The 15,995-nt window shown below is 39.8% G+C and overlaps 1 protein-coding gene across 5 annotated transcripts in view; it reads left to right on the forward strand.

Moving 5' to 3' along the window:
• The window catches only part of CLPB (ClpB family mitochondrial disaggregase), a 185,454-nt gene that overhangs the window by 27,085 nt on the left and 142,374 nt on the right, over positions 1–15,995 (forward strand). For 2 of the 5 annotated variants that reach the window (XM_072969275.1, XM_072969277.1), the window contains exon 1: positions 6,674–6,692. The exons of the other annotated variants lie outside the window; for them this stretch is intronic. In XM_072969275.1, the coding sequence (XP_072825376.1) occupies positions 6,689–6,692 (4 nt within the window). In that variant the 5' untranslated portion in view covers positions 6,674–6,688. Of the gene's footprint in view, positions 1–6,673; positions 6,693–15,995 lie in introns of those variants that run through there. 5 annotated transcript variants of the gene reach the window in all.

The following is a 15,995-nucleotide window of genomic DNA, read 5'->3' on the forward strand; positions in this document are numbered from 1 at the left end:
CGTAGGGGTAGGTTGAAGAAGTGACAGTAAAGCAGTGGGTCAGGTATCCAATAGGGGAATTCAGCCAGTTACTAAATGTCTACTTTAACTCTATATTCAAGAACTGGGGGAATTCATTGGATCTACTGTGCAGATGGACTGAGGCCAAGACTCCATTAATCACATGACTTTCATAAGCCCTCATTCTCATCAGTAGAACAGGGTGGCATTTTGTACCCTCAATGATTAGCATCAACTCAGAACCAGTATGTAATAGCTCCCAAAAGTTTTGGGCATTTTCCGTCCCAATACATAGTCATTTTAGTAATTGGCTGCAGGTCTTTCTGTGGGGAGACTTATGGCCATATTGCCGGGCCCTTCCTTAAAGGGACCCAGCCTTCCCTTAAGTCAACGACCTCGACCTGTCAGCCTTTCTCTCCCTGGAGCTTGTTAGGGTAATTCACCCACCTTGACTCTGAAGTAAAGAGCCACCACCTGGCCTCTGCCAATCCAGAATCCTGTTAGTCCCACTGAAATCAGAAAGCCCAGTTGTAAGGCGGGATCTCCCACTGCCATCTCTGGCATTGCTTTTCTCAGGTGCTTTCATCACCTGTGCATTTCTTGTGCTGTGGTAAATGGAGCGTCCTCTGGACCTTTCCTGGCTTGTGGATGGATGTGGCTGGGGAAACTGTACATTTAGATCCAATCCAAGATCCTGTCTCTCTGAAGTTTTGGCCCTTTGACACCTCATTATCTGTAGGCCATCTGAGTACAGGCTTTAGTAAACTAGCCACACAAGCTGTTAAAGCCAATTATGGGTGCTCAGGTTAAACACTGTAGCCTGAATCCATATAGATACACCTCTGTTGATAATTCCATGCCTGTTCAAACTTACATTTCATCCTTTTCAGTCTAATGTACTTAGAATCCACTTCTACCCTGCTTTCCAGTTTTTCCAGCTTTAATGCAACAATCTCTACACATTCTGACCTACATACAGGCTAACCACTAAAAGAAATCCATTTAGAACTTTCAAAATAGCATAGGGTAAATTGGGATTTAAAAAACACACACACACACACAACTAAACTCTTGTTGGACAGGACGCTTCTCTTTTGGTTCACACTGATCACTCCGTATAGAATATCCTTCCATTTCTCTCCGGCTATCAAAACTTTCATGGTTACACTGAGGAACTCTTTCCCCTTAAACATAGAAAAAGAGAAATAAGGAGCCCCAGAGGAGTGAGCACTTTAAAACAGCACATAATGAATCAGAGCAGAAACATAAAAAAATCATTCTAAGGAGAGGTAGTACCCAGGCTGGTAGGACTTGACTTTGTTTACATCACCTATACTTAACCTTGTTTGGATGACAAATCACTTTGAAAATCTGATAAAAGCTATGAATCCCCTGTAGAGAAAATGTACATGGACACAAAACATGCAGTCAATTTTCAGGTACTCAGGAGCCCCTAGTTATCCCAGTCGTAAACCCATAGTTAAGAACTCATACCTTTCTGGATTGATTCAGTGTATTAAAAATTAAAGAAAGAAGGTGTCCATCAGAAGGGGGTTTATTGGTTAGGCATGAGTATAGAAAAAAACAGAATCCCAAGGCACACACTATCAGTGTGCATCCAAATATCACCCGTGGTAGAGAGGACTTGACCAAACAATCCATCAAATGTCCTGGTCCCGAGAACAGCGTAAGAGTATCATCCTAAGTTAGCCTGAAGCCACTGAGCACTTGAACCATCAAATTCCTTTTGTTTTGGCTTCAAGCACTGCAAACAAACTTCTGATTTAAATTTGACTCCTTGAGTGGCCTACCTATGAGGCAAATGTGCTTTGGTCAGAGAATATGAGCATTCTGTTCCCTCTGCAGAAAGAGTTCCAGTGTGAGTTAACAAACTGGTATTCTGTTGTTTTCTTTAAAAGGCCCTCTCAGGGAGTTTGGTTACCAAGAGTCCACATATAAAAAAATGATTCTAGGTTTCTGAACTTGGGTGGCAGAGGCACGTACCTCTATGAAAGACTGGTCCTAGTTTTTAAGTCTACAAGGCAGGGAGAATATGAAAGATTTGCCAAGTTTCTAATTTAAACCTCTCAAATATATTGTTCAGGACAAAGAGCCTGCCAGAATCACTGACTTTATTAATTTTATCCTGAGCCTAAATGAGAAGAGTCGGTAGAGAATTTTGAGACTTTTCTACAGAACAAAGGGCTCTAAGCTATTTATATATCTTTAGGAATTACAGGCACCAGTCACAGTCATGCAGTTTCCCATGACAACCAATTATTATGCAATGCTTTGAGATTCGAAGTTTCCTACCAGAGGAAATAATATTAAAATTTTGAGACCCAGTGTTTTTAAGGAGACTTCAGATAACCTTACAAAGTCTTTTTCAAAAGGCTATAACATATTGAACAGGATGGGTACAATTAAAAATCCTCTCATGAAAGCTGTAGTCTTGTGACTATTCTCAGCCTTCATCTTTCTCTAACAAGGTCTTGAGAATGGCTTCATAGCCCTGAATTTCTTCTTACACCTTAATTACGTTTTCTCTCTAGAGTTTCTTTTTACTGGCAACTAATAGGTAAGAAGACTGCAGTCTCTAGCTTCAGGCAAGATTTTATTAGCTAGAAGTCAATAGCAAATGCAAAATTTGTAGAAATCTAGAAATTAATACATCAAATGTGAAAATAAATAAATTGTAAGAAAAATATTCATGTATCACCCAGCACGTGAATGGTCTCCTAATTCAAGTCTAAACTCTCAGTCTGGTATCTAAGTCTTTAAACAAAGTACCCCACCACCACTGCCCCATCCATGTGTCTTCTTTCCCCCTTAATCCCGTAACAGTCTCTGTTCCAGCCAAACCATGTCTTAGTGTGGGTTCCCTCAGAAACTGACTGCAAGATTCCAGTGTAGGGAGTTTATTTGGGAGATGGAGGGGCCATCTGCACGGGAGTTAGGGAAGTGACACAAGGAATGGAACACAGCCAGGAAAGGGTGTGTTACTAAGCCATCTGCCACAAAGGCCAACTGGAGCTTAATTCCACAGGATGATTCTGGAAAAGGGCACAAAGCATATCTCAAAATCATCTCACGAAGAGATAGGGGAACTGGCGTATTTTACTCTTCAGTCTTTGGCTGAGGCTGATCCAGGGAGTGTTCATTACTGCAGCCCATCCTGCATGCTGAGTTTGGGTGAGCAAGACAGCTTTCTGCTGGAACAGCCTTCAGGTACAGAGATGCATCAGATACAGAGATGGCAGAGTCTGAGGGAGGCACAGGCAAGGCACTAAGAGGATTTGTCATCTCTCGTCCTTGCTCTGAATAACTGTGCACTCCCAGTTTCTCTCCAAAAGAAAAAAATCAACTTCTTTTCTTCCTTCACAATTGTCTGGAAAGCCTTCTTTCACAGGAAGCTTTCTCTGAGTAACACTAACCTACTCTCAGATTAGTTAAGATTATGTGCCTTAAATGAGTGAAGGAGACTCCTACATGGACAAGTTAGATAAAGTGCCCTCCTCTGAGCAGATGCAGCCCCTGGGGCCACAGCTCTGTAAAGAAAATGATGCTCCTTCTGAAGCAGCTCCTACAAGTAACTATAGCTTGGAGAATGGGAGGTGAAATAAGAACTGGACTTCGACCCTTGCTCACCAACTCAGGCATTTTTAGGCAGTGCACAAACTGAGCAACAGTACCATGACAGCCTTGCCTACTCTGAGCATCCTTTCCTCTAGAGCCATCCTGAACTTATGTGAATAGAGCTTTCCAGCAGAGTCTGATCAGCAGCTTCCCAAGTATCCATTTGTATTCATTGATGTGTTTTGTGACTAAAGGAAAGGAGAAAGTAGGTGGTCCAGAACCAATTGGGGGAAGAGACAGAGAAAAATAGGATATTGAAGATGATATATTGTTTGTGCTACAATTGTCCCCAGATACTTCTTCCTGGGGGCCTGCAAAATATTCTCCACCTAACTTCCAAGACACTGGAACAAGATCCCTGTCTAAACTTGGCATGCCAAATGCCCACTTCATTTCATCTTCAAAGTCATAATAGAAGAAGAAGGTGAAATATGGAGTGGAAATAGTCTACCCACTGTTCAGAGCAAGTGGTAAAATCTAAAGTGGGTAGCAGTCCTGAATGTGAGTTCCTATGTGTATTTTCCAGTTAATATCTGTTCACTGACTAGGTACAGCTCGAAAAGTTCAATGGATTTTTTTTCTTCTAAATGTTTAAAATGACAATTTATAACATTTTAAAAATTAATAAAATTAATTTAAAATTTCACCTAAATTCCCTTTATCATAGAAACTACTTTAAATTTTGGGGGGAAGGGGCAGTGGTAATTAGGTTTACTTATTTGTTTATTTTTTGGGGAGGGTACTGGGAATTGAACCCAGGACCTTGTGCATGCTGAGCATGCACTCTACCACGTGAGCTATACCTTCCTTCCCCCCACAGAAACTATTTTAATGTTGATAATTTCTCCTCATTCATTAATATGCATATACAGTTTTTACATAGTCATCATTTTAACTGCTACATAATATTCTAGCACCTATTCAAACCCATTTCTTGTTTTTCAAGAATTTTTTTATAAACATCTTTTTCTTTGGTGGGGGAGGTAATTAGGTTTAATATTTTTATTTATTTATTTTTTAACAGAGGCACTGGGGATTGAACCCAGGATCATGTGCATACTAAGCATGTACTCTACTGCTGAGCTATATCCTCTCCCCCAGTAAACATCTTGATTATAGATATTATCTATAGTTAGTAGTCATTAGCCATCTTCTACATCCCATAGCTGGAAAAACCTTCCTGATTCTAGCTTTTGCAGCCCCTGTCCACAACCAACCTCCCCCCACCTGCATTTTAAGCCCTACGCCAGGCAGTAGGGTGAATCCTGACCTTAGGCATGAGGTAGTTAAGCACTTCTGGCTCGACGCTCACTGACACGGCCATCACTACTTTGACACCTTCTGTGTGCTATATGTCAGACCAAGCTCAGGGAATTACAAAGATGAGTGAGATAGATTCCTATTCTCAATAATTTTTTTCTCATCCTGAAGTCTGGTTGCCCTGTTCCAGACCCACACCCATCATGCTGAACTCAATAAAACTTAGTCATTAGAAGTGTAACAGAATGTTTCATCGGAACCTAAATGTACATGGGAAATATAAGAACTATGACCATCCTCTATAAGTTACCCCTCATCAAGAGCATCTATTTTAATGACTTGACTACATGGTTTTTATTTCTAATAAAAAGCTAACTAAAGGAGGAAGGGAGGTAGTTGACACAGGGGAATTTGAATGGATGATCAGAGAAAGGTGGGAAAATAGAATATTCCTGCTCACCAACTGCCCTGGGTCTCACCATTTTGACAAAGGACCATCTGAGGTTCAAGTAACCAGCAGAGCCCTTCAGGGGATAATTATATGGTATGGTTAAATTTTTAGACTTTCTAAAGGGAGATTACATCCCCACATGGAATACTTCTTGCCAAGTATAGAATTTGGTTCTTCACTCCCACCCCCACCTCCAGCTACTCCACCTACCCAGCCCTCAACTATTCCTCACCTTCTCTTAAATTCTAATTTTCAGAGGACTTAGTTTCCCTTGGACTCTAGTTTCTTATTTATAGACACCGTAAATTCTTTAGAGCTTCTAGGTAACTGATTTCTTGGGAGCGCTGGTCCTTTATAATTTTGAAAAAGATATACTTTTACTTTCAAGATGAATTAGATGATCAGTTTTTGGTTCACTTGATTACCCACATCTTGTTGTTGATGTCTCTCCTTAGCCTCCAGAGTCTCTCAACTTAGATTAGTTTTGCTCACAAGTATGACTATTTTGGTATATTTTAGGGACATGTTATCCATTTCCTTTGTCCAGCCAGGAAATTTGAATCCTATTCCCACCATGCCTTCTGCCTCCCTCCTCTGTCTTGACCTAATAACTGTTATCATGCTCATCACTTGAGCTTTGCAGACATTCATGTGGTCAAGCACATCTTGATATGTAAGGCTTCTGTCTTCCTTTCTGCTGTGTGTGTTTCTTTTTATCAGAACATGCCTTCAGAGGAAGGGGTTCCTCAAGTCTCAGTGACATCTGTGAGATACTTAATCTCTTTTACTGAAGTCTTTTTTCACCTTGGGGTTGGGTCCATCATACTCCTTAGTTCATGGCCCTGTCATCACTGGTCCACTCAAAGCCTCTCCTTTCTTTTATTTACTTATTTATTCCCTTTTATTCCCATTTATCACTTCCATTCTTCTCTCAAATAGGCAACCACTCTAATATATTTGATGTGTATACTTTTATTTGTGTGTTTCTTGTAAAATGTATTATGTAAGTGCATTTTTAACTTACATAAGATCTAGCCATGGTGCTGGATGTACATCCGGTTTGTTGCTTTTAACTGACAGATAACATTCCATTGGGTGCATCCCTCACATTTTACCTGTTCAGCCCTGCAGTGATGGGTAAGTAGATTGCCTCCAACTCATCAATTTTTAAAGGAAAAACTTGCGGTGAGAACCCTCATATATCTCTCCTTTGAACATGTGTGAAAATATCCCTTGGATATAGGAGGGAAATAATTGAATAATAAAGCACATGTCATCTTATTTTTACTTTGTCCTGCCAGGTTGGGTTCCAGAACTGCACCAATCTGTTCTCCACTGGCAATGTGTAAGTATCCCTATATTTCTATATCCCCAATAATACTTAGCATTAATTAGCTTTCTGATTTTTGCCAATATGAAGGGTAAAGAGTGATGCAACTCAATTTTAATTATATAGTAACACAATGGAAATGCTGCAGATGGAGTCTTGGCTTCTCATTGACTCATGCCTCTCCCTCATGTCTCACACCAACTCAGTTGTTAAATCTCAATTTGTTGCTACGCATCCCTCAAGCATATTCTCTTTCTCTTTGCCGTGATCTAGGAAAAAATTTTTCCCCTTCACTACTCCAGTTGCTTCTTCATTTGACTTAGTGTTAGATTCCACCCCGTCAGTACTATCTATATCTACTATAAAATGAATGTTCCAGAAGCTCAGCCCTTTGAGCTAAGAATGAGGATGTTATGAATGAATAATGGTGAGGACTCTTTACCTAAAACTGATTCAGGAGTTAGCAAAAATTTTCTTTCTAGCAGGGATCTCTAAACTTAATGAGGTATCAATAAAGATATTATTCCTATATGAATTTCCATCGGGGAATTTCTGAAAGATAATTATCATCCTCTGGTGGAAAGAAAACTGGCAATCATTGAAGAGTTTAGAATATCTGAGCTTGGAATCCACTCTTTTGAGTCAAAGAAGTAGATAAAACTTAAATCATCAGCAGATGCCTCCTTCATTTTGTGTTTCTAAGCTTTGCTTCATTATATTTAGTTAGAACTGTTTAATTACAAGTTATGAAAATAAATTCAAGTTAGTCAAGCCAAAACAAATTGGGGAATAGAAAGGAGGGAGTAAATTTTTATAAAAACACAAACGTTTCTCCCAGAAGCCAAGGGGAAAGTACAGACAGACTTCAGGAGGGGAATTTGAAAGCTACAAGACCTCTCCATTCATTTCTGTCAGCAGTCCAGCCAGCTTTCTCTATTTCTCACACCATGTGGCAGACTATCACTCCCCCCAAACCCCCATCCTAGATTTAAATGCTACGGATGCTGCAACCCACAGAGACTGCCTCAATTCTCCTTTGGCCTTAGCATTATCTCACTTTGCCGAAAACCTTCTCTTTCTGTCACCTAAGAGGCCTGATAATACAGAAATCGAAAGCAGAAATGGTGTTGCTGGTGACAGACATAACATCTGTGGAACAGTTGGATGGAAGTGGGGGGCCTTTACTACTTAGCCCAGGAATTGTTGGATCATGAGAAACAATATCCACACCTGATGCAGGTTGTACCCAGAGATCTTGGACTTGAAGCTGGATGCAGAAGTTACATGTAACTATATTGTTGCTCACTAGTGAGTCTGAGGTGGTGTGTGGATTATGTCCATGAGGGCACTTGGGACTGTATGTGAGAAGACAGGCATGTATGCTGAGCATCTAGGAGGTAGGCTGGGTGAACATGAGAAGATTTATGGGCCAGAACTTGAAGTGGCATGCCCACTTCTGCCCAAATTCCTCTGGCTAGAACTCAGTCACATAACCACACCCACCTGCAAGGGAGGCTAGGAAATGCACTCCAGATGTGTTCCCAGGAAGTTGATGAGTATCTGACCACTCTCTGCCAGCAACGCCTTCCACTTCTGCAAAATGGCTTCAAAACCTTTTAAATTCCAAAAAGTCAGCTCTGTTCTCCCTTCTTCTTTGTATCCTTTTTCCTCTTATGGGTAGCAGAATATTCCAGCAGAGTCTGGGCATATGAGGGGTATGAATTAGTTCTATACTGGGAGGGAGTAGTGCTTGGTTGCTGAAGAAAGGGGAAACGGTGGATCCCTGGGGAAGAGAAAAAAGAAAAATAGGGAAATAAACAACCATGTGGTGCTTATTCCCCAACTAGATCAAAGAATCTCTCCTCTCAGTCTATTAAAGACTCTATCCTAGGCTCAGAAATTGAGAAGCTGGGAGAGGGTGTAGCTCAGTAGTAGAGTGCATGCCTAGCATGCACAAGGTCCTTGGTTCAGTCCCCAGTACCTCCATTAAATAAATAAACCTAATTACCTCTTCCTCCCGCCACCCCCCCAAAAAAATAAGGAAAAAGAAATTGAGAAGGAGCTTCCCCCTCTACACCTGAGGCACCAGATACCTACTTTATTTCAGCCTCAAAATGATGGGTCAGGGGAGGAGAGGAAGAGCTCAGAAGAAATGTCACTGTACTCACAGTTTAGAGCATCCAACCTAACTTCACATGAGGCTCCTGAGGCCTGCTTGTGCATCCCCATCAGCTTTTTTGGAGTTGACGTCTGTAGGCTCTTTATTTGCAAGTTAAAAACTGTATAAAATGTGATAGAGAGAGGTAAAGGGAGAGAGTTTAGAATTCATAGTTGAATCAACATTAGAAGAGGCTTTTAAAGAAAAGAAATACATAAATTTCATCTATAACCTTAGCACCTCAACAGTATTTTTATTTCCTTGTGTTTCTTTTTAGTCGTTATTACCGTGTACACTAACATTTTTAAAATATATTCATCATTAAAAATTACACTAAAACTACCATCACAATCAAAAAGAGCCTGAGGAGACATGTAAATGTAATGTGGTATTCTAGATTGGATTTGGGAGCAGAAAAAGGACATCAGGCAAAACCTAAGGAAATCTGAGTGAAGTATGGACTTTAGTTAATAATAAAGTGTCAGTGGCGGGTAGAGAATAGCTGAGTGGTAAAGTGTGAAGCTAGCATGCACAAGGTCCTGGGTTCAATCCCCAGTACCCACATCAAAATAAGTAAATACCTAATTACCTCTCCCCAAACAAAAAACAACAAAACAATAATAAGGTATCAGTACTGATTCATTAATTTTAACATATACACCATAGTAATGAAAGAAATCAGTAATATAGGAAACTGCATATGGGGTATATGGGAACTTTCTGTATCATCTTCTCAATTCTCCTGTCAATCTAAAACTGTTCTGAAAAATAAAGTCTAGTTTTACAGAGACTGCATTATTAGTCTATCCAGTTACTGTTTTTATAGTGTTAGATGTTCATGCTGTTTCTGGTTTTCCACTGTTAAAAATAATGTACCATAAGCATCCTGTACAGTGGCCTTTTAAATGAATTCAGAACCAGAGTGAGCTTCAGATAGAATTAAGAAGTAGATAAACTCTAATGATTGTTCCTTCCCCTTTTCCAATCATTCTACAACAGATTTCTCCTATTTTTTTTTAGCTTCTTACACCCTCTCCTTGTTTCCTTATAGTTTGTTACAGCATAATGAGTGCTATTCTAGTCTCCAGAATGAATCCTACCCTGAGAAAAATGTGTTTATTTTTTGTTTTTTTTTGAAGTCTAGTTGATGTACAATATTATGTAAGTTACAGGTGTACAATATAGTGAGTCACAATTTTTAAAGGTTATACTCCACTTAGAGTTAATGTAAATATTGGCTATATTCCCTGTGCTATAGGGATATGTATCCTTATAGGTTATTTATTTTACACATAGTAGTTTGTACCTCTTAATCCCTATCCCTATATTTCCCCTCTTCCCTCCCCTCTTCCCACTTGTAACTACTAATTTGTTCTCTATATCTGTGAATGTTTCTTTTTTGTTATATTCACTATGATGGACACTTAAGTTGCTTCCATATCTTGGCAATTGTAGATAATGCTGATATGAATATTGGGGTGTATATATCTTTTCGAATTAGTGTTTTGGAGGTTTTGTGGGGGGTATATCCCCATGAGTGAAATGTCTTTGTCATATGGTTGTTCTATTTTTAGTTTTTTGAGAAACCTCCGTGCTGTTTTCCACAGTGGCTGCACCAATTTACATTCTCACCAGCAGTGTACGAGGGTTCTCTTTTCTCCACATCCTCCCCAACATTTGTTATTTGTGTTCTTTTTGATGGTAGCCGTTCTGACATGTGTGAGGTGATATCTCATTGTGGTTTCGATTTGCATTTCCATGGTGATTAGTGATGTTAAAGATCTTTTCATGTGCCTGTTGGCCATCTTCATTTCCTCTTTGGAAAAATGTCTATTCAGATCTTCTGCCCATTTTTAATCAGGTTGTTTATTTTTTTGATGTTGAGTTGTGTGAGCTATCTATATACTTTGGATATTAACCCCTTTTTGGTCATAGACATATAGATCAATGGAACAGAATCAAGAGTCCAGAAATAAACCCACACACTTGTAGTCAATTAATCTATGATAAAAGAGACAAGAATATACAATGGAGAAAAGACAGTCTCTTCAATAAATGATGCTGGGAAAACTGGGCAGTGACATGTAGAAAATGAATTTAGAACACTCTCTAACACCATATACAAAAATAAATTCAAAATGGATTAAAGACCTAAATTAAGATTGGAAACCATAAAACTCCTAGAGGAAAACAGGCAGAACACTCTTTGAAATAAATCGCAGCAATATTCCTTTGGATCCGTCTTCTAAAGTAAAGGAAATAAAAGCAAAAATAAACAAATGGAACCTAATTAAACCTAAAAGCTTTTACACAGCAAAGGAAACTATTGAAAAAACAAAAAGACAACCTACTAAATGGGAGAAGATATTTGCAAATTTTATGACCGATAAGAGGTTAAATCCAAAATAACAAACAGCTCGTATAATTCAACATCCAAATACTTAAAAAGCCCAATTTAGTAATGGGCAGAAGACCCGAAGAGATATTTTTCCAAAGAGGACATGCAGATGGCTAACAGGCACACAAAAAGAAAAATGTATTTAAACAGTTCTAACCCAGTACTCAATGATCCAGCAAACATCTATTAAGCACCCACAATATGACAAATAACAACCACAGGTAAACAATAGGAGCTCTCTATGGCAAATACCCACTTTACTTTGGGTAAGAATATTTCATAAAGTTCTGTTTGTGGTCGCCTAAACTTGAGGGCTTGCATTTAAAAGTTGAAGCCAGTTTTATCCTATATATGGGAATCTTTTCTTCAGATGGTTTTCCTCTTCCTTAATATAGAGGCCACATCCAGAATCTAAATAATAAGTATGTTTTGGCTCAGAGCGTATCAAGAATGCAAAGTCATTTTGCATTATTCAACGTGATATAGCCAGAAGTATATTCTAAATTATTACAATTTAATTACAATTAAATTATTGAGAAAAATGGGTATCAGACTATAAATGAATCTTAAATGAAATAAGCCAATGAAGGATAAGTTCCCCTCTTCTGAGAGGAAGGCTTTGAGAAAGAGAACCCAGTGCTAGTAGATTCAGGTGGAATGTTCAGGAGCGGTGGAGGTGGAATGGAAGAGTGGTGTGGAGTGGAATGCAGAGGATCCTGTAAAATATTTGATCCCTGGTCATTCTCGGGCCAATGTGATTTAGGTTGCATCCATTCCATTAGGAAGATCCTCTCATCTCAACTCTTCCCTATGGATTTCCCCAGGACAGGGAAAATGGAGACCCGCAGAGCTGAACCATGCCCCAGTGTAGCCATTACCAGCATGTACCTGGTGAGTCATATCCATCTTAAGGGGAAACATCCAAGGGGTTTCCCTCTAAGAAGCCAGGTGATATGGAATGGTTGGAATTCTTTTATGTTGTTTTTTCTTTAGTCCTCATACACAATAGAATAATCTACTTACTTCTGATTCAGGATGGAAAACACAAGTTTCTGTCTTTTCCCACCTAACAACTCATTACGTGATAGAAAAAAAGAGATATAAACCCACAGCAAAGAGAAAACAAGAGGGAGGATATCAGTGTAAGACGAATTTCAACATATTTCTAAGAGAAAGGAAATGGATGGAGAAATAGTAATTGATGGTGTGGGTGCAGGAAGTTGCAGCCTGGTATGTGCAAGAGAGATGGGAGACAAGAGTCAAGTAGAGTCACAACTCAAGAGAACCATCAGACTCAGAAACATCAGGAACAGCCACAGGAAGAAAGAAATCTTGGACATGAAAATTGGGAACTAAATTGAAGTTCTGTAGACAGAACATTGTATCCTCCTTGTACCCTCTCCCATCCCATCTCCACACAGAAACACCAGCAGGCAGGCCTCTGGCTCTCAAGCAACTGTTTAATGAACATGCAGCTATAATGGCTGCACTCTGGTCAGCTGGTTAATGGATCAGCCTAGAACAAAGCTCTCCAGTAAACAAGTCCACTACGTGTTCACAGAGTCCCATGCTGGTCTTTAGGGCTCATTCTTAAAAATAAATAAGATTACCAAATATTTGAAAGTCTGCAAGATGAGAGTTACCAAGCTAAACCAAGAACAAGAGGCTGTGAGAAAGAACAATCAGGAAGCAAGAATTAGCTCCTGGGAACTAAATATAATAACTGATGAAATAAACAATTCAATAAAATATTCTAAGATAAAGAAACAGAAAACATGAGAAAGAAAAAGATTAACAATGGTAGAATAGACACTCCAGAAATTACAGAGGATGGGAAATTATCAGAGAGATAATGAAGGAGAATTGACCAGAGCCAAAGGACACAAATCACCAGACTAAAAGGATCCACCAAATTCCAAGTGTGAATGACAAAAGACTCACATTTTGATAAATCATTGTGAAATTTCAGAACTCCATGAATAAAGAGAAGATTCTAAAAGATTTCAAAGATGAAAGACAAACAGGTGACTTCCAAATTAGACTTGAAAATTAGACTCAGATGGGACTGCCCATCCATAGTCCTAGGTACTTAGAAGACAATCAATAATGCCTTTAGAGTTCTGAGGGAAAACATTTTCAGTCTTTAATTTTATATCCTGCCAAATTTTCTGTCCGGTTTGAGGGCAAACTAAAAACATTTTCAGACAAACAAGGAATCAGAACCTTTATCTCCAACATACCCCTATGAGGAAGTTACTGAGGATGTGCTCAAATAAAACAAGTGAGTAAACCAACAAATATGAAGACTTATGATTCAAGCCAGGAGGATAATGAAGGGAAGTCCCAGGATGAGAGAACTCTGTTACTAGAATAGATTGGAGCAGGAGGATAAGGAACTCTGAGAGGGTGGAGCTGGAGAAAATAATGGATTCAAGAGATTTGATATCCTTGAGAATTTGGAGAAACTTAAGGAGGCAATGAAAGCCATGTTTATTTCTAGAAAACTATCCTCTTCCATTTCTAAAAAAATTGCTTCCAAATCCCTCCCTGATGAATCTATGTGACAATTCTTCCCTCTTCTCAGCATTCTTTCCTGGAAGTTCTCAGGAGCTGGCTGTCCCAACAACGCCTACTCAGAATTTGTGAATATGAAGCTTGAAACTCCCTCTCAGGCATCTGTTTACAAGAATTGACATTTCATGAGGGGAGGGAAGATAGGCTTTGCTCTGAGGCTGAAGAAGTTTGGTGCCAGAGGAGAGACAGGAAAATTACAAAGAAATAAATAGTTACGTAATCTCTATTCCCCAGCTAGCTCAAGGTCCTTCTTCAACCAGCCATTTGGTCTAGGTAGGGCTCTTCCCTTAAGTCTAAAGGTGGAACATATAAACCAGACTTAAGCCAAATGATACATGACACTCACTAGTGACATTGTTGGTTAAAAGTGAGGAGGGTGTAGCTCCGTGGTAGAGAGAGTGCCTAGCATGCATGAGGTCCTGGGTTCAATCCCCAGTACCTCCACTAAAACAAATAAATAAACCTAAAGTGAGATTGAGACTGGTAAAAATATACTTAATAAGAATGTTAAAAAAAAAAAAGAGAAGGGAAGGGATCAAGGTTAATTAATAGAAATAAAATGCACAAAGTTAGTAAATTCAGGTTATTGTGTACAGGTCACCAAGTCCTTCCCAAGAGTCAGTCAAAAGGAGGAGAGAGGTTTCCACATTGCTTGGGAAAAAAGTGTCTGGGCTAGCTGTGTGTTGCTGGACAGGCTCAAAAAAGTGCAAAGGCAGTTAAAGTAAAAAAAAAAAGTAGTCAGGATAACAACAAAAAAAGAACAGTAGATTATGAGAAATGTCAAGAAATTTAAAATAGACTACTTTTTATAAGAAGGTAAAGAATTAAAGAGTTATGTAAAGTAAGGTGAAGGAAGGATAAGAAAAGTAAAAGGATATAAAGGATTGTCTACATTTAAAGGTGTCCTAGAAATAATAGACATAATGCTGGCAAAGAAAAACTGTCCCCTGCCAGAACACAGAACCAAAAGACTGAAAAAACAGGTTGGCCTAACATCCCCACCTCAAGATCTCCTAGGGTGGAGAACATCCAGTGCTAATATCATTATGACCTGCAGGGGGCAGTGTGTGCTCACTCAGCTAGGGTGAGGCTACTTTTAATGTCCTCAAGGCCTCCCTGCCAGCAGAAGGCAGGAGGGGGGAGCCTGTGCATTCAGAGCAGGACCCATCCTCACTGCAGGACTCCATGCCTCCTTCAGCAGCGCTGAGTGGGCACTCCAGATGTGCTTACTTTGGGCAAGGGCTCACACTCCTTTTCTTCTGCACACTCGCAGCTGCTTCATCACTCTGCTTGGGGCCCATCAGGATAAATCTCACTGGGCCCTTTAGCCCTGCGCATGTAGTCACCCGAATCATCCTCATTCCCCAGCTCTAATCCCCTTTCAGCTTATATATCACCTTTTCTGACCCCAGGTCCATAACTCCTCACCAAATGAAAACTGTGCACTGTGCCCCTGAAGCTCAAGGTCATTCATCAGCAGAATATTCTGCATCCTCACCTCTTTCATGAATGTTCTCTTCATCTTGCTCTGCAATGTAATTCTCTTCTGAGGGTACTGCTTTCTTGTGCAGTCCTCTTAAGAGCTAGTTGCTTTGCTGCTCTCCTACAGCCCTTGTATCGCTGGGCCTGGAGGTGAGTTACCTGCTCTCTGTATTCCCCATGGCTAATCTTAAATGCCCTCTCTTCCACACATAAAGAAACTGTGCTCCACAACCCCTCTTGTGGGGGAATTTCTGACCCCCTCCCTCATGCTTTGAAGATATTAGCTGCTGGATCACTGTCTCCAATAGGCCAACATCATTGTGGATTTTTGTATTTACACTGATGATTATTCCCATTCCTTAATATCTAATAAGTTTCTTGATACTGTCTTCTCCATGAATTTGTTTTCCAGTCTCCCTGAGTTTTATTCTAGAGCTTGTCATTACAATAACCTCAATCCCACCACAATTTCAATTTCAGATATTCCAGTCCCTGACCACACCTCTTTCCTAACCCAGACTTCCCAGAAGACAGAGCCAGCCTGAGGCAAAGCATGTGTGCTGATGCTTTATGGGGAAAGAAGCAAGAGTGAGGAAACTGGAGCCATCAGGCTGGGAAGTTGGGAGAACATCTGCAAGGCGGTGCTTTACTGAACTGGCACCACCTTCACAAGCAGGCTCAACTGGGTTTCTCTCAGGGCAGCACC

Source organism: Vicugna pacos, chromosome 10 (assembly GCF_048564905.1).
Source record: "Vicugna pacos chromosome 10, VicPac4, whole genome shotgun sequence".
NCBI classification, from domain to species: Eukaryota; Metazoa; Chordata; class Mammalia; order Artiodactyla; family Camelidae; genus Vicugna; species Vicugna pacos.